This window comes from Lasiosphaeria miniovina (assembly GCF_030549165.1).
Source record: "Lasiosphaeria miniovina strain SMH2392-1A chromosome Unknown B0T26scaffold_3, whole genome shotgun sequence".
In the NCBI taxonomy this organism is placed as follows: Eukaryota; Fungi; Ascomycota; class Sordariomycetes; order Sordariales; family Lasiosphaeriaceae; genus Lasiosphaeria; species Lasiosphaeria miniovina.
Genome location: NW_026848222.1, coordinates 5,674,450 through 5,692,377, shown reverse-complemented (window position 1 = coordinate 5,692,377; position 17,928 = coordinate 5,674,450). Strand labels below are relative to the sequence as shown.

The window sequence follows — 17,928 nt, the reverse complement described above, 5'->3', positions numbered from 1 at the left end:
GTGGCCTACCAGAAAGCCTGGTTAGCTGGGTAGACTCATTTTGCAGTGGCTGGAAAATCCAACTTACCTTTGAAGGCCACGTACAACCAAGTACGGCAGTTAACACTGGAATCCCACAAGGCTCACCAATATCGCCAATCTCATTCTTACTATACGTCGAGAGCATTACGGCTCAACAGGGCTTACAACTATCGTATATCGACGACTTCAGTATATCGGTATCGTCAACGTCAGCAGCCAAGAACTGTAGACAACTAGAAGGGATCATACAACAACTATTCTAACTAGCTAAAGAAAAGACTATCGTATTTGATGAGGCCAGAACAGAGCTTATACACTTCCACAATAAGAGAAAACCTATAGCGGACTCAATAACTATTGGTTCTATAGTGGTTAAACCAGTAGAAGTAGTCCGCTGGCTAGGGGTATTTCTGGACAGAAAACTAGACTCCAAAACACACGTGGAAAAGAAGATAGAGGCGGCTACGGCCGTCTACTACGGCCTACAAAGACTCGGTACAATACAAAAGGGACTGTCGTTCAGGGCACTAAGGCAATTATACGTAGCCTGTATCACGTCAGTAGCCGACTACGGCGTCTAAATATGGTAGAGAGGCTATAAGGACAACCAAGGCCACTACCACCAGCAGGAGCTAGTCCAAAAATACCAACGGTACAGAACCTAGCGGTAAAACAGATGCTGGGAGCGTTCAGTGTAAGAGAAGGCAGGTACGCCTGATCAAGGTGGTCACAATAGGAGCAACAAGCAGGGCGAGCAATGACTGGTATTGGTGTAAGGCTTCAACCTGGCCTGAGCTAAAGAGGTGTGCGAAGGCCATGGTCTATATACACGTGAAAGGGGTTACGAGTCATCCTTGCGTGGCCAGGGTGGTAGTGGCGATAGTGCGTGGCCCTGTTAGCGGTGGCGATAGTGGCGATGGTGGCGAGGGTGGCCCTGGTGGCGGTGGCCATGGTGGTTACGAGGGTGGTTTCCTTACATTCAGAAACTCTCTCTACAAGGCCTTAGAAGTGGAAGCAGCTATCCTACCGACACTAATTCGATTCGAAAAGGCTTGTAACAACTATAGCCTACGAGTACTACTTTTTCAAGAAAGTCACCCTATAAAACAAGGCCTCTACAAAGAAGTAAGAGACAAGCTACAAGAATGGGATGACTATGGCCTACTTCCAAGCATACAGCCCACCACACAGCTATTTAGACTCGTCACAAGGCTGAGTAAACTAGTTACAAGAAGCTGGAATATTGAGAAACCCTTAGCGCACTGGGTAAAGCCGTGGGAGCAGAAGGTCCAAGCAAAAATCACTATCAACCAGGGTGGAAAAAAGACAAGCCAAAAGGACCACCTACAACTACTACAGAGCCTCAAACCAGCTATGGCACCTACTGCAAAGGCTACTACGGTAGTATTCCACACAGACGGGTTACAAGGCTTCATAAAGGGCGGAATCACTAACTCAGCCGGCCTATGCCGACTAAGCGCGAACTTAGCACCTGTAGTAGCCAGATCGTGGAACCTGGGCTCAACCATCAAAATGGCAGACGCAGAGGTCATCGGGATTATCAAAGCCCTAGAAGAATCCCAAAGAATTACCACTACTACGTCTACTACGTCTATTACTACGTCTACTACCTTCTATATCTTCGTGGATAGCCAAGCGGCAATCCAGAGGCTAGAAGGCTACACATACCATGCAAAAAGGGCCCAAAGACTAGTCAGGTTACTAGTCCAAAAAGGCCACAAAGTCAAAGTCCACTGGTGACCTAGCCACGTTGGAATCGTTGGTAACGAGATAGTAGACCAATTAGCCAAGGCCGGCTTAGAAAAAACAATAAAAGAAGCATATGTGTCACTAGCCTACCTACGAAGGCAAGCCAAAACCTTATTAAAAAACGCCTGGAAAACCGATTGGCTAGGCCAAGAAGATAGGGAAGCAACAGGACAAAAATCCAAAGGCTTAGGTGTAAGAGAAGGCAGGTAAGCCTGATCAAGGTGGTCACGATGGAGGGAACAAGAGGGCGAGCAATGACTAGCATTGGTAAAAGACTTCAACCTGGCCCTCGCAAAGGAAGGTAGGCGAGGGCCACTATTTATATACATAGTTGGGTGGCTCAATCTGGCGGGTGCCTGGGTCGAGTGTTTGGGGCCAGCTGGTGGCGCCTGGGCCGGGCCGGGCGTTTGGGGTGCTCTTTCCTTACATTAGGCACACACTATAGAAGGGTAGCCCGGGACTTAATCTTTACAACTTCAAGCCTACAATACCACTACTACCTCAACCAAATCAGTCAGCCTATGTCCAATTGAAGACCGGGATTGGCTTCTTAGCTAGTTATCTAGCGAAGATTTGAAAAGTGGAAAGTAGCGAGTGCCCCGGATGTCTGGAGGACCAAACACCCACACACCTACTACTACGGTGCAAAAAGTATACTATAGAGCGGAAGGCTTTGACAAAAGCTCTGAAAAACTACCCTCTCACACTCTAAATACCATTCCACACCATAGAGGGAAAAAAGGCCCTAGGGGACTTCCTTAGTAGCACGAGGATTTGTACAATGAAATGGCTAGAAGAGGTCAGCAAAAATTGATCTATTTCCTTTATTCTTATCTATATATTTCCTTACTCAGTTGGTTGGTCCTATTGGTATAACACTACACTTTCCTCATTACTCAGGCCTGAGGGTGGTACAGTATAAGTTTGGCCAAAGGAACCCCATTACTATGAAACTATTACGTTAATAAGGCTACGTGCCTAACGATGTACTTAGCTCTTGCTTTCTCTATTTTCTACTAGTACACTAGGTAGATAGACTGCCAGTCTTTGACTGGCCACGCCATAGCCCTAGAGGCTGCATGCGTGTATGTGACGAACTTAGTTGTTACGATCCTAGTATCACAACCACTCGACTGTTAGGGTCGTCTGTCTGCAAGGGAGCACGGGCTCCACAGAATGCTGGGGTTGGTAATTATGAAGATAGAACAAAGGGCAAGCTCCTATCGCACGGGTAGTACAGTCAAATCGGAATACCACTCAAAGAGTATAAGTGCAGTAAATGTGTATTGCTTGCTTGAAGAACCAAGCAAGAACTATCTAAGACCGTGGCTACGGTCGTCGTATATATCTATCTAGGGCGGGCCAATCAGGTCGTTGTTCCGTTGCTCCCTGGCAGAGCCATAGAGCGTTGCTCCGTTGCTCCCTGGCCTCTAGAGCTACAGAGCAACCCCGTAGAGCCAACCAAACCGTTGCTCCGTACCCCACCGCACAGAGCAAATGCGGGTCCCTGCCCCGCATGCCTGTCTCGTCATCCCTATTGGCCGGCCCCACTTTCAGAGCTATGACTAGCCCAGAATGGGCGCGGTTCATCACACCTGGTTCAAAGGTGCAGTGGGCGTTGCCCACTCGCGACAGATTGGCTGGAGTGGCATTTAGGGCGAGGCTCTCGGCGAAGTGGATGCAGCCGATCAGGGAACGCTCAGTATGATCAGTACGCCCAGTCGGCTCAGTTGGCCTGGGAGCGTACTGAGCATACGGAGCGCACTGAGCAAGACGGCTGCAGCCAATCAGGGAGCGCTCAGTATGGTCAGTACGCTCGATCGGCTCAGTTGGCCTGGGAGCGCACTGAGCATACGGAGCGCACTGAGCACATAGGATAAGGATTCTAATTGGTTGTCATAGTTCTATATAGGAGCTGGCAGAACGCTCCCCCTGGGAGAACGGTTCTGCAGCTATCAATGCATCTGGTTAAGCATACATTGGTTGTGTGTTGAAAGCCTGTCTTTCGCAATCTGTGCACGATACTCCTTGTCTCCTGTTATCTCTTACCTGCCGTCCAGACCCCCACAATCCTAGGCCGGGCCTAGCTCCGTGGACTTGTTGTCCAGATTGTAACACTGGTTCGTACTGGACCGGCTGCGGAAAGCAAGCGCCTCAGGCAAGACTGGGGGCCCCGTTTGTCGAGGGCCAATCAGACGGTGCCCGTTGCCAAGAGGGCTCTTGGCACCAGGAAAATGGCCCGGCACGCTAGCAGTGCCCGGCGCCAGGCAGCTCCTTCTTGTCGGACAAGTAAGAGCGCAGCTCTTACTGGCCCGCCATAACTAAATAAATACGATGACCGTACCCACGGTTTTAGATAGTTCTTGCTTGGTTCTTCAAGCAAGCAATACACATTCACTGCGCTCATATACTTTGAGTGGCATTCCGATTTGACTGTATTACCCATGCGATAGGAGCTTGCCCTTTGTTCTATCTTCATAATTACCAACCCCAGCATCCTGTGGAGCCCGTGCTCCCTTACAGACAGACGACCCTAACAGTCCAGTGGTTTGTAATAGTGTAATGAAGAAAAAAAAGAAGAAAAAAAAGCACTATCTAAATATATACGGCTTTCTCCTCCTATTCTATGAGGCCCGGGCAAGCGGTAAAAGGGATCGACACCGCACAATCGGCGGCACAAGAGGTCCCATTTGCGGGGAGCTGTCCGGTACTGAAGTACTTGCGCACGATGTCAGCCGTACAGTTGCTCGTCGATACTAGCAGCGCACTATGGCCATAAGACTCCTGCACCACAACAGCCGAGCCGTTGTGGCGTCGCGATAGAGTGAAGGCATTTGCCAGCGGCGTGGCTGGGTCGTGGCGGTTTGACAGCAACAGCACCGGCACCGAACTCCCGAACGGTCCCGAAAATGTGTATTTGGGCTTGAATTGCCAGTTGACACACGAGAGCGGGATTCGCGACCACGGCTCCCCCGCGGTTGAAGACTGTTTCTGGTGGAAATCGACTTCTTTTCTAGCCCAGGACACGTTGCGCCCATCCTTGGCGGCAAGAGAAGCCGAGTCTCCGCACAGGATACCAAACGACGCCTCGGCGCACCATGAGCAGTCGACGGGGACGTGATTGGGCATGATTCTCGTGCAGAGGCTGCCGCCACCGGAGAGTATAAGAGTGTGGTTTCCCTTCAAGACGGAATTGGCTAGTGCGATGGCTAAAGGCTCATACCCACAGACGGGGCTGTAGACCGTCTGACGAATTGTACTGCGGACCGCGTACGACGTAAGCAGACGGACTCGCCCGTCTTGCGCAACTGATATGGGGTTGGTTTCAAGGGTCTGGATGAAGGCATCAACGCGTCTCCGGACGTCAGCAGCGCTCTGGTCTTGGCCTTGCCGCAATGGGCAGGCATCTCCGGCATCGAAACAGACTTGGTAGAAATAGTCGATAACCGATTCCGTGTCATCGAGATTCTTTCTCCATGTCTAGTGGATAGAGACGTACGGTCAGTGCCACGATTCCTGGAGACTAGGGTGGCTATGGGACGAAAACTCACTCCACTGATGTAGTCGTCGGCGTCAGCAACGCTGTCGAGAACCATCCTCCCCACTCTTTCGGGATACATGGAGGCGAAGGTGTTCCCAAGAATGGTTCCGTACGACACTCCAAGATACTGGAGAAGGGGCTTCTTGTTTGCGCCCCTAGGTACTGATGAGTTTATCCTGGCCCTATTCGAGGCAGCATCAACCCGCTCTACAATCTCCAACATGTCCCGAGCGACGGATGCGGTGGACATGTGGGCGAAGATGCTCTCCTGCCCAGCTTGTTGGCCGCACAATTGCCCAAACCCGGCAGCAGCCTGATAGTTGAGGTTCAAGCCGACGTCCCCCAACCCGACGGGTGGCATGCCGCCCTGCTGGACTACATCCATGACGCGGTTGAGAATGTTGGCGTAGCAACTCGAGCTGGGCGTACTACTCCCCACGCCCCGAGGGTCAAAGCCGAGAATCTCATAGTGTTTATCGCCGTCAAGAATGCCCTGCAGGTATTTTCCAAAGAGCAAAACCATCTCGACGCCTGATCCGCCCGGACCTCCCGGGTTGACCAGCACCGTGCCCCCAAAGGAAGGGTCGGTATCGGGAACCACGGCTGGAAGAGTAGCGATACCGATGGCAACCCCTGACGAGATCGTGTTGTTGGTATTGGTCCAGTCCAGAGGAACTTCCAGACGCGCGCACCTGTACCCATTGTAGCAGTCATGATACTGCAGGTCTCGAGACGGATCAATCGAGGTCCAGGTGAAGTTGGCGAGGCTCTCCTGCCTTTTCTCAAGGGACGCTGTCCTGGTTGATGCCACCAGCAAGGCTGCAAGCGGCCACAAGGCATTCCGAATAGAGACGGCTGGCATGGCAGCGAGCAGAGTGGTAATCGAATGGGAAGAGAAGAAGGGACTAATAGAATTCAAAAATTTATCGAGTTCCTGCAGAAATATTTCGCAGTCTCGATCCGCTGAAGACTCGTGGTCATTCGGTCGCCAAGAGGTGGGCAACAACGTCCAGTTTTATATTGATTGTTTATTTATTTGGCTTCTTTTCGATCTCTCTCGACCAAGCCTCAATTTCGGGGTTGCTCCGGCTAGCCCCGACAAGCGCCAAGGACTGTGAGCAAACATTCCCAACGAATGTAACACCATTCAAACACTGTCTCCGTTTGGAGGCTAAATTTTGAAGCCCGTTGAGCCCCTTTGGTTGGTTCTGCCTTGTCGTACAAGCAACTGAGTCTATTCATGGGTTGGGCTGATTTTTCTGATCCTTTAATCATACGGCATACTTTAATCAGCAGGGATTCTGTTTCCTTTTCTACTACTACCAAAAGTGTTGGTTGTGGGTCGTTGTGGCACGGCCAGCATAGCCCCATTCCCAGAGTTACCAACGGAACTCTCTAGTCGCGAGAAAAGCGCCTAGCGCGACCGAACAGCGACACCGAAGATGACGCGTCAAACAGCATCGCCACCCCTAAGCTTCGGGAGGGATTAAGCACACCGAAACTCTCGCACTTAAATCCATGGGCGCAACTATTCAACAGAACATAAAAGTAAAGGTGGCGGTCGTGATGCCTCACGGACCCCCTCGGGGATATTCCTGATTGATTCCAAGTCGGACAGGGTTTCAACCCCTGTCTGATCTCGCTCGGCAGATATGACTGCTAGGAGCTTTCCCAGCGTATCTGTTGCTTTAGGGTGAGACGAAGAGGTTTCCTCTCGCTCTGAGGTTTGCATCATTAAAAACAGCACTAAAGAGGTGGTCGGTGGTCGTCTTCATGAACCAGGAAGCAGGTTCCCAATTTTCGGAGATAGAGATGGGGTTTTGAAACTTTCAAAGGCTGGATTTATAATGTGTAACAGCCACTCCCTGGATTGTGGTGGCGAGGCCGGTGGCAAACCTGGGCCCATCCGAGCTGAAATACTCCGTAGTTTAGCTCCGCAGTTTAGCTCGAATGAGCGCAAGCTACATGCAACGGTCGAGTAGTATAAGATGAGCCCAGGGAGGGGGACAAGCTTCAGTTAATCACACATAGCCAACCCCCCCTTCCCCAACCACGCATCTTCCATCTTGTAGCGCCACACCTATCCTCGTCGCCATAACCCCTACGGTGTTACACAGGCACCCACAGCGGCAGATCGTGCTGCTGCTTTATCAGGCCGGGTACGTCTCTTTTCTGCCTGGCGGAAATTACCCAGTGAGGCCCAGTTCCCACTCCCATTCCCATTCCCGGCTCCCGGCTCCGGTTCCGGTCTTTTCGTGTAAGTACCTGCGTATCCTTTCTACCGGCAGAAAATTCACGTCCAGGTCTTATCGAGGTCCAATTCTCACCCCTCAGGTCTAGTTTCCGTCCTTCCGTTTTATAGTTGTTTCTTCTTGGTGTTTGTTGACATACACACGGGTCTCGACGCCGTGACCTCGTTCCACCTTAAGCCACACAGGATCCCTTCGTATGCTGCGTCGCTGCTTTCACCACCGGGAGAGTTGGTCCCCTGATATATCCCCATTTGCACAGTGAAAATGAAAGGGGTCATCGAGACCTCTCGCGGAGTTTTAAGAGTCTGTATCGGCCTATGATGGACCGGTTAGCCATCAAGGCATCGCCGAATGGCACTGCTCTCCCGGCAGATTTCGGCGAGGTGCCGCCAAGCCGTCATGTAGCCTGACAACACGTCGGATCTGACAGCTCACTTCTCTTCTGACGTACATAAAGTCTCCGATGTCTGACGCAAAAGGATCCCCATCAACAAGATTTCCAATGCCGGAACCGATGCCCTTATACTCTGACATGTCGGAGGAATGAGTTGGAGCCCATTGTCTTGGTTGCGAGCTTATCGAGAACTAAGCTGCAGCTCTACCCTGTTCCTGCTTGGGCCATTCTGATGCCTTCGTACAAGTCTGTGCTGGAGCGTATGTTGTTGGAACACTGGTACTCATCACCGGGATGGTCTTGAGATGCGTGGCGTCTCTTCGCTCGTCTGTGGAAGGGCGTCTTTCAGGTAAAGAATATCGTGAGGCTCACGGTAGGAATCCAACCTTTTGTGTTACTCTAGTGAATGACACTGATAAAGACTCGATGCCCCTGCTGCGACAGATTGTCCGCCGGCCAATGATGCTGCGACGAATACTCCTTCTCGACAATCACCATCTCAGCCGTCTGCACCGGATCCGCATCATCAACCGCCTCGACATAGGTAATTCTCTCCCTCCGGATCCGATACTGGCCCTTCCACTGCCGGAGCTCCATCCCCAGCCACCAAATGACCCCCAGCGACAACCCGCACCATCCCACTGCCGGCTTCAGCCACCCCGGCTGTCCGTCCGTGACCACTACCGAGGTCTTTGCAAAGGCCCCAAAGAGAACCAGTCCCAGAGATACGACAGCAACGATGCAGGGCAGGGGATCTAGCATCGGGCGGTACTCCCGCTTCTGGTTCCAACGGCGACCCGTCTGTGGCTTGAGCCAGGCATCCACCTTGAGATACAGCAAGCCGACGACGGCGAGAAAGCCGAGAATCCCAGTGATGACATAGGTGTAGAGATAGGTCAGCGTATTATAGGCCTCACCTGGGGCGAGACTTAGTCCGACAGACAACACCAAAATAATCTCAAACATGAGATGCAGGGCTGTAGCCGGTATAGGTGCTTGTTCCTTGTCGGCGGGGTTTTTGGTGAAGAGGCGGGAGAGGAGGCTGTCTTTGCTGGCGGCGAAGAAGAGGGACTTGGGTAGGATGCCTTCCTTGGCGATCTCTTGCTTGACGCGGGGTGCCGTGTAGATGACGGCCAAGAGGTTGCCGAAGATAGAGAGGGCGAAGAGGACGGATGCGCCACGGAGGAGACCCTGCCCACCGTCAGAGGCCCTGCCGCCAGAGATGGTCCAAAAGAAGTTTATGGCTGCGTTGGTTGTGTTCAGACTGTTTGGGCCAGACCTGATATTGCTGCCTTGGTATGGGTTGGCGCAAAAGTAGCTCGTGTTTATGAGAGGGTTGAGCACCAGTATCAGTGCCATGGTCGACATGACAGTCGGCGCGAACAGTGTCTTGGGCCGTCTGACCTCGGCGAGGACGTAAAAGGGCTGTTCAAAACCCGTCGACGGGTAAATGGCAAAGGTAAGGGCTTGAACCACATCTCCAAATCCGCCCACCTTGCCCTTGTACTCCCACTTGATGCTTTTACACCCTTCACCGCCCCATTTCAGGCTCCATCCAATACCGAGGAAGATCATGATGATGACCAGCGACACCTTAAGGACGGCAAACATGTTGTTGATGAGAATAGAGCCTTTGGGAGTTATGATGTTGATGAGCGCGCAGAAAATCAGGACGCCCAGGGCCCAACCGACAACGGGTCCAGACCGCATGCAGCCTTCCTGGCAGTTTGGATTGATGGCCGTCTGCATGTAAACGCCAAACTGGATTGCGTTGCCGGCGAGATTCCCAAAGATGAGGAATGTGATGCCATATACGCAAGATATGAAGAAGTCGGGGACTGTGAAGATGTACTCGAGCTGTAAGCGTATCATAACATGTCAGATATTGGCCACTGCCGAGAGGACGGAACAGGGTCGACTTGCGTAATTCTTGTCACCACCCGATTTCGGTGTCGATACGTGGCGATGAGCGACTCTATGACGGGGAATACTGAGTCCCAGCTCAACCCAACAGATGGAAATACACCAGACGATGAGGGCGGCTGCTATCCAGAGCAGCAGGGCAGCTGCTGGGTTCCCAACCCCCGACACGACGTTGTAGGGCTGTGTGAAGATGCCGCTCCCAATCGTCTTGTTCATGATTAGACAGCCGACAGTGAAGGGACTCAGGCGATTGTTGAGTCGTGGGATGAAATTGACAACCTAAATATGACCGAGATATGGGTAAGCCACTCTAAGGACTACCTAAGTATAACTTGGGAGCGAACAGGTTTGGGGATTCGTACTTGGGCCCCGCAATGCTGTACGGCAGCTTGATCTGCAATGAGATCAGCTTCATCTCGGAGGTTCTGGCCATCCGCCCCATTGCCTGCGGGATCAACAGCAGCTCTGGGCATGGTTGTGAGCTCGGTTGCTGTTGCTGCGAGACCTTGACATGACCAAAATGACGGACAAGGCTCCCTTATCTACCTGCCTAGCATTTCAACGCCCGCTTTTTTGACCTACCTGGCGCAACGCCTTTTTCTTGGCCACCCGATGCAGACATACGGGCCTCAGCCGCAGCCACCACGTCCACCTGTCAGAGACGAAAGGAGCTTTGGCTCCAGTTCGCTTCAAACAAGGGCGTCCAATGAAATTTCTGTTGATGATCAACACTATTGGCAGCGTGCATAAGGCCACACAGCATTCGAACAAATTGAGGGACGCCACAACGCACCTGCAGCTCGTATTTGGTATTACTATCAATGTCTTCCCCGCCCCTATGTCTTGGTATGTGGTCACGTACTCTTGTTTTGGAGTCGACGTCCGACATTGATACCATGATGGAGCACATCCCGGCCTCCTTATCTCTGGTTCCTCCGACGTCGACTCTGAGCACAAATGTCGACTACCGGCTGGAGATTACAGAAGCGGACGACGAGGTCATCAAGGTAGAATATCCAGCTGCCGATAACAGACAACTGGTTCGCCAGTACAGCCTGACGGAGGCGCATTTTATCCTCGAATATCCATTTGAGCGACGGTATCCGTTCAACGATTGTACGAGGTGGAGAATTACCGTCATCAATGGTCTTGGCAGGTCTCCAGAGCACATACACCATGATTTCGCCAACAGAGAAGCCGCCTTTCAGTTTCAAACTGCCATCACCGGATATGTGCCTTTTGCGTACCTAAATGACGCATTTTGTAGCGCCACCATCAGGTCTCGCTTCTTGAAGAACGATGTGTACAGAGGCCAGGGGGAGATCCAGCTCTGGCGTCCCATTTCCCTCTGGGAGGAGAGGGCTGGACCGTTAGACTCAAGCATTTCTGTCGCCACCTCTACGAACGCTAGTCTGGCTCCAACGCATGACAGTCAGAAGAACCGGACAAGTATTGTGGATCAAAGCGTTTCACCTCTTCTAGTAGCACTGTTACTAGACGACGACGGAAAGAGATATACCATGGTGAAGACGAAAGGTGAGAAAGAAAAGCGCTTCGCAGCGTTGTTTTCCAACCCGGGCTGATTTTATCTAGTGGCCGACCTTGTCCCCAAGCCAGTTACGGGCATGTCGGATCGGTTCTCATTCCAAGGCGACTCGGGGTTCTCAATATGGAAGTTATCTACAGACAGAGAAAACCTCAGCGACCGGAACGTGCGTAATCTTCTGGGCCTCAAGCCCCTCAAAGAGGACAGGGCTCTTAACCTTACTCTCGTTGCCTCAAGGATAGCAGACAATGCCGCTGCAAGTCCCTTGGACGAATTTCGACAGCGGTTTAGCGACCTTCGCGCGATGTACATGGAATCACTAGAGCGAAAGGGCAGGCTCAGAACTTCCATCTCTAAGGGAATGGGAAGTAGCAGCTCATTCGAAGGCCTCGCGATTAGCTCAAACCACTCCGGACAGAAGACACCAACCCTCTCCTCATACTGCTCTGGATTACCCTTGGTCGGTCCTTCCACGCCATTCGGGGAATCAAGCATAATCAAAGAGCTAAGCGGAAGTCCCGTCCCATCACGACACGAACTTTCGCTATCGCCGACGGCAACCCACATCAGCTTCAACCAATCTCCAGACTATTACATTGCCCAAGCCGCCGGATACCATCCTCAATCCCAGCACTATCCCGGCCACGCATCACTAAGCAAGCGCCATCTTTCGGTAGACACAGCTAATTCCACGCCAAATCTAGTTCGCCAAGAGACCCTCAGGAGAACAGACCATGCCACCGAAGCAACAACAAACCGCAGTCGCCACTCGGCCTCGACCTCGACCGGCTCGTCCAGCGAGAAGACGAGCGTCTTTGCGGACCTTGATCAGCGAATCGCCAGGTCTATGCAAGCGGATCCCTCTTTGGGTTCTGCCGAGGCAGTAATTCGGACGCTTCACTCGCTGCCTGGAGGACCACGGGCGTTGGTCTATGGTTTTGACTCTGTTTTGGGCGGAGCGGACGGCGAGAATGCCGCGAGGTCATTTCGATGCCCGTTTGAAATTATCCACCCCCAGGTTCAGCGATCACCAAGCTGCAAAGAACCAATTCTGTACTCTTCTGCCCAGCTCTGGTATGTCCACGCTTCAATTTACTAGTTAAATGATGACAAATGCCGACACTCTCTTGCGTAGGAAACACCTCAAGCGATATCATCGGTCTTATGAATGCGACATCTGTCTCGAGGACTGCCGCGACAGCAAAGGCATCAAGAGCCACGTCGGCCGAGGATGCATCCCAACAACCCGCCCACCCCATGGGGTCCCGTTCATGCAGGTTCAGGATGTCGAAGAAGTTCTGGACCCTGACATTGGGGACAGCAGTGATGAAGAGAGATGGAATAGCATGTGGGACACAATCTTCCCGACTTTGCGGAACCGACCTAGTCCATGTTTGTTCACTTCCCCTGTTTCTTCCCAAAAACAAACAGCCGGCTGACATTCCTTTGCATCAAGACTTTAATGTTCCTGTGGTGGCCACAGACTCCGACTTTGACGGCGACCTCATGCGGCTCCAGGTGATATTTGCATCCATGATCGACAGCGATGCGGGCGACAGAGACACGATCGATAGCTGCGATAATGACACGATCGTGGCAAAGACAAGGGCGAAACGCTACCTCCGGGCGGCAATTCAAGCGTTTCTGGGTCGCCAACTCGAGCCCTGGGCGGGGTTACTCACGGAACCGAGAGTCGACGTCGACAGCAGCGACATTTCCAGCGGGCCTGGTCCGAGTGCACGCAGTTTTCTTGGAATGATGGGCGATGACGGGCGCTACTAACGTTGTATGAAAAGGAGGTCACGGTAGTTACTGTGCAGACAGGGATGGATCGGGCTTGTTCCGGGACAAAGACGCAAGGAGAATCGAGGACGAGCTGGAACCCCCTCTTTGGTAAGAGTTTTAAAACCTGAGCCGAGATGTTGATTAGCCACGCGTCTGTCATTTGCCATGGATCTGATGATACCCGGTTTTCAAGAACCTGTTTCCTTTTTTCGATTCTTTTCGACTGCATCAGAGACCGCAAGGTTGAAAGAAGCCTGCCGAGGGAAATGCTAACCTCGTTCACTAAGCTTTGTCAGCGGGCCTAGTTCGAGCGTGTCTGGGTTATCCAGGAATTCGCCCGGGCTCCGGAAGATCCACTTCTCTTTTGCGGTCGCAAGGCTCTTTCTTGGACGGAGTTCTACTCCTTGGTCCGAGTTATACTATTTCACCTAGGCAACCAAGAAGGACTCACGGAAAATATCGCCAAATTTTCCAGATGCCTTGACCTCGAAGTCGAAGAAGCGTGCGAGCTCAGTGAATTTATCTACCGGCTTCGAAACCTTGCTGCTATCAGAGACTCAATCAATCCCAGCCTTCCCACCCAACTTAATCGCACCATACACTGGAAAGCCACCGATCCCAGGAACAAGGTTTTCGGAATACTTGGTATTTGCACATTTAACAGGAAGAAAACCATACCCGATTATTCTAAGACTACCGCCCAGGTCTCTTCGGAAACTATGTCATTAACAATACTGGAGGGTTTTAACTGCGGTTACCCTCTTCTCCCTCTCGTCCCAGGGCCTACGGACCTGGGGTTACCGTCCTGGATACCAGATATGCGAGCACACGGCATAGCTCGAACAGCACCGTATCATCCATACATGTTTTGTCCAGGCGAAGACTTAATCAGTAGCCTCGTCTCAGACTCCAGAGCATTTGAACCTTTAGCTACCTTCTCCTGGGATCTTAGCTTTTTGTTCGCGGGCCTAGCCCCAAGTGATGTTGAGGTGGGTGACGTATTGGCTGGACTATTTGGTATTAACTTTCCGTTCATCCTTCGTCCTGTGGAGGAGCGAGATACCCTGGCTGGACTACTTGGGCATAAACTCTCCTTCCAGTCGTCGCCCTATTACTGTGACGAAGTATTTCCACATGATCAGTGTCGCCATACCGGGGGACATGAATGGGGTCATGAGCTGCCAGAGGGTTTGGTAGAGCAGGACTTGTACTAGAGATTTGGCTTTCAACGACTCGAAATCCATTGAAGTTGTTCTCACCTGAGACCAATTCCTTAACCTTTCAGTTTTTCGTTCCGAAAGTGTATATATATTTAGATGCCTTATCCCGCCAGTGAAGACGTATTTATATTTCGAGGAGAATTATTCCCGATCTAGTTAGTAACTAAAGGTAATAAGTATAAGGTAAGAGAATTCTTTTTAGAGGCAGACTGAGTTAGTCTGCAACTAAAAAAATTAAGCCTCATTCAAAGATAGCTAGACTAAAATCTGGCTCGCTTTATCCCGGCTCAGCCTCGGCTCACCGAAGCTCGAAGTTGTCAACTTTATCCACTTTCTCATGGGAATGGAACATATTTTGGGCCTTCTCGCCTACCTGCGCCTCCTATTCTTGTTGGTCGTGGTGGACACGGCAAATCTAGAGCAGGGGGGGTGGTCCATTTCTGTGGATATTCGGGGGCTAAAGGCGGATTATATACCTAGGGTGAAACCTTCCTCCCAAAATCACCTGCAAGATATCGCAAGCCTAGACGAGCCTTGTCGCTGCCTTCCCCAATCGCTTTGCGTCGTTGAATTTTCTAGGACACAATGCTATATTAGCACATTGTCTGCTACAGATCGAGGTATAATACAGAGAAGGTCAACTCACCACTCGAACCCAGGCTCGAAAACTTGAACGGTGGATAGGAATTGGTGTGCGCGAGGCGTATGACTTCCTCAATTACTTTCCTTCTATCCTCAAAAACCTGGGAATAAGTTCGCGTTTTTAGGAGGCGAAAGTCGGGTTCCGTGCTATCAAACCGCGCTGCTGCCACCAGGTCGTCCCTGTCGAACGCCAGCTTCCGGAACAGCTTGCTACGCGCCCAAAAAACCGCCATCCTGATATTCCGCTTTCAGACGCGCTCAATCTCCTTCTCGTCGAAGTTGGGTACAGCCACCGCCTTTGCCGTGGCCTCTGTATATTCTGGGAGTAGGGTCGTAAATGCCGGGTTGATCTTACTTCAGTTGCTATTGAGCTACATGTATACAATAGTACCCATTTCCATATTGAGGCTTGGCTTTAGGAAAACCGGCTGGCCTCACCTACGCTGAGGTTTGGCGGCCGGTGGAGGAGAGTACGGCGTGTCTTTGTGGGTCTTTACTTGGGTGCGGGATGGAGGTAGGTCATCGCTAAGGGTACTAACGCGAACCATAAACTCTTTTTCCGTTTCTGTGGCCTAACTCGGAGGGGCGAAGGACCGGGACTGCGGTCGTCCAGTTGTTTCGAAAGACTTGTGCCTAAAAATGCCTTCTGGTATCTTCGTTCGGGCGCTTGTCGGGATGTTAACAATGCGTAGAATATTGATAATATCGTCGGCCATTATTTCCTTTTCGGCTTGAAGGTCTTCATACTTGGAGATGACGCGAGGGAGTCTAAAAAGGATCCGACCATCTATAGAGACGCCATGTCACTCACTCCATTCCTTGCATGTCCTAGCGACTACGGCTAATGCCGTTACGATTAATGAGACCGATCTTATCAATCTTATCTAAGTGCCAAGCTAGTAAAAGGGAGGAACTATAGAAAGAGTTGTTTTATGACGGTATATAGAAAGTGAGCAGAAGAGGGCTTATATTAGGAAGAGGAAAGAAAGGTAGGCGTAGCCTAGATACTTGATTATCATGCAATTATTCGGGTCTTCTTGAACTAGGCTATAGGTGGCTAGTATGTGCGCCACGTATGCAGCCCAACGGCTTCTAATAAGATTAGGCAACAGCGACCAGTAGTTCAATTGCTGTAATTTTTCTGAATAGAAGCGGGACATCGTAAGCATTAATCTCGAGCAATTAAAAGAGCGCAACATCTCCAAAGTGAAAGCAGCATCTTCTATCAGCATCTATCGTCCCTCCCTAGTTCCATTCCTGAGGCTCATTACCTAGGTAGTTTCCTGCTGTCGGATTACAAGTCGGGATAATCATGCAAGCCTGCCACGGCCTCGTCGCTGAGCGGAGCCTGCCTCGTCCAGATGTTCATGCCAATCTTCTCGCCCGCGGTAACGGGCAAGCCAGCATGAAGCGTCTTCTGGTTGCCGGAGCCGTCTTCGGGGTGCAAATTCTCCCAGTAGACGGCATTTCCTTCGACCGGGCGGAAGGTCAGCCCGCGGTTGTACGGCTCGTCGCAGTCGACAACATCACACCAGCGGTCGCTGACGGGCGGGCTGAGCAGCGGGAAGTTGGTACCGCCGCCGGTCGTGTCGTTGCGCACGTAGATGTACGCAAAGAAGCTCGACACGCGGTTGCCGCCGTTGACGGCGAGCTTGTAGGCCGGATCGGAGAACCAGTCCGCGTGGAAGTGGTAGTGCTCGCCCGGCGCGTACTTGACGAGCTGCAGCGGCTCGAGCTGCGACGGCTGGACGTCGTGGCCCTGGAACGCGAGCGCGCGTTCCTCGATGCAGCGCACCACGTGGTCGCTCTCGACATACGTCGACTGCGATGTGCGCTGCGCGGACCGCTTGCCGTCGGCCACGACCGAGTGCCGGAACGAGTTGATGCTGCAGGTTCGGTTAGCAACAGCACGGATATGAGAGGGATGTGCTGATAGTATCTACGGGCTACGGCCTGTCTTACCTAATGGCTCTCAAATGGGCGCATTCTTGCGCTGTCAGAAAGTCCTTGATGTACATGACCAGTGGCGATGACGAGATGATTTGGACCTGGTAAGAGGGGTGCACACAGATCTCATCGCTAGACGACAAGGGAACCTGTAGTCCGGAAGAATCTGGCTGCTCTGAACTGGCAACCAGGCCGACCAGTGCCCCGATACTGCTTAGGAGAGAGGTATTTGGCCTCATTTTTGATCCTACTTCACTTGAAATTGACCGGCCGTTATATCGCCGCGCTGAAAACGTGGCTGCTAGTGAGGCCGTGTCGAGTGGTTCCGTCTCCAACAGAGCTACCGACTCCCGAGCAATGCGGCGACGGCCTTTAGCCGGCTTGCAGATGACTGGGCGGTACCGAGTCGCAAAAAGTGTCGAACACCGCCTCACAAGGTCGCATCTGTCCAATGACGGCTAAACTGTTAATGTGTCTTCTCCCAGAGCCCGAAACAAGCCAGCCTGTCCACTGTGGGCTTGTCCATCACAACCGCACGCCCCTGTTTATTCTAGTTTGGCAGACTTGCGGGAAGATGCGAGCAAAGCCGAGATAATGAAGTCTTCTATCAGCTGGGCTCCATGTTTGGCTGCCGTTTTCGTTCGACTGGCTGGCGCTTGGGACTATGTCGGCGAGACCAAACTCCAGGATGCTCTAGACTCTAGCGGATACACGCTGATTGCATGCAAGTAGCCAGACCTCTCTACTCTCAACGCAGCCTGGTTCAAGTTTGCTGACTGTAGGTGTCTATTATAGTCGTTTTGGTAACTAGCATCCCTTAGAGTCGACAATGATCTTGTGCAAGGCGCTAAGTTTTGTGGGATCATCTTTCTAGCCAACCAAGTAAG

General features: G+C 51.8%; 4 protein-coding genes across 4 annotated transcripts; 1 reads left to right on the top strand and 3 right to left on the bottom strand.

The window, feature by feature from the left end:
- Window positions 1-4,270: 4,270 nt before the first annotated feature.
- B0T26DRAFT_706016 (TAP-like protein-domain-containing protein) lies at window positions 4,271-6,592 on the bottom strand. Its single transcript, XM_060441788.1, has 2 exons — window positions 5,343-6,592; window positions 4,271-5,271 (listed from the first exon to the last, which is right to left on the bottom strand). The coding sequence occupies exons 1-2, from the start codon at window positions 6,192-6,194 to the stop codon at window positions 4,411-4,413; spliced, it is 1,713 nt and encodes a 570-aa protein (XP_060299225.1). The 5' UTR covers window positions 6,195-6,592; the 3' UTR covers window positions 4,271-4,410.
- Window positions 6,593-8,247: 1,655 nt separating this feature from the next.
- On the bottom strand, window positions 8,248-10,351 carry B0T26DRAFT_257685 (amino acid/polyamine transporter I). Its single transcript, XM_060434024.1, has 3 exons — window positions 10,264-10,351; window positions 9,902-10,180; window positions 8,248-9,835 (listed from the first exon to the last, which is right to left on the bottom strand). The coding sequence occupies exons 2-3, from the start codon at window positions 10,115-10,117 to the stop codon at window positions 8,378-8,380; spliced, it is 1,674 nt and encodes a 557-aa protein (XP_060299224.1). The 5' UTR covers window positions 10,118-10,180; window positions 10,264-10,351; the 3' UTR covers window positions 8,248-8,377.
- A 446-nt stretch (window positions 10,352-10,797) lies between these two features.
- On the top strand, window positions 10,798-13,229 carry B0T26DRAFT_871181 (uncharacterized protein; the record flags this gene model as incomplete). Its single annotated transcript, XM_060447918.1, has 4 exons — window positions 10,798-11,017; window positions 12,152-12,521; window positions 12,583-12,839; window positions 12,904-13,229. 4 exons carry the CDS (start codon window positions 10,798-10,800, stop codon window positions 13,227-13,229), a joined length of 1,173 nt encoding a protein of 390 aa, XP_060299223.1.
- A 3,026-nt stretch (window positions 13,230-16,255) lies between these two features.
- Window positions 16,256-17,280, bottom strand: B0T26DRAFT_772839 (2OG-Fe(II) oxygenase superfamily protein; the record flags this gene model as incomplete). The annotated part of the gene is made up of 2 exons (XM_060446566.1): window positions 16,256-16,980; window positions 17,057-17,280. 2 exons carry the CDS (start codon window positions 17,278-17,280, stop codon window positions 16,389-16,391), a joined length of 816 nt encoding a protein of 271 aa, XP_060299222.1. The 3' UTR covers window positions 16,256-16,388.
- Window positions 17,281-17,928: the final 648 nt, after the last annotated feature.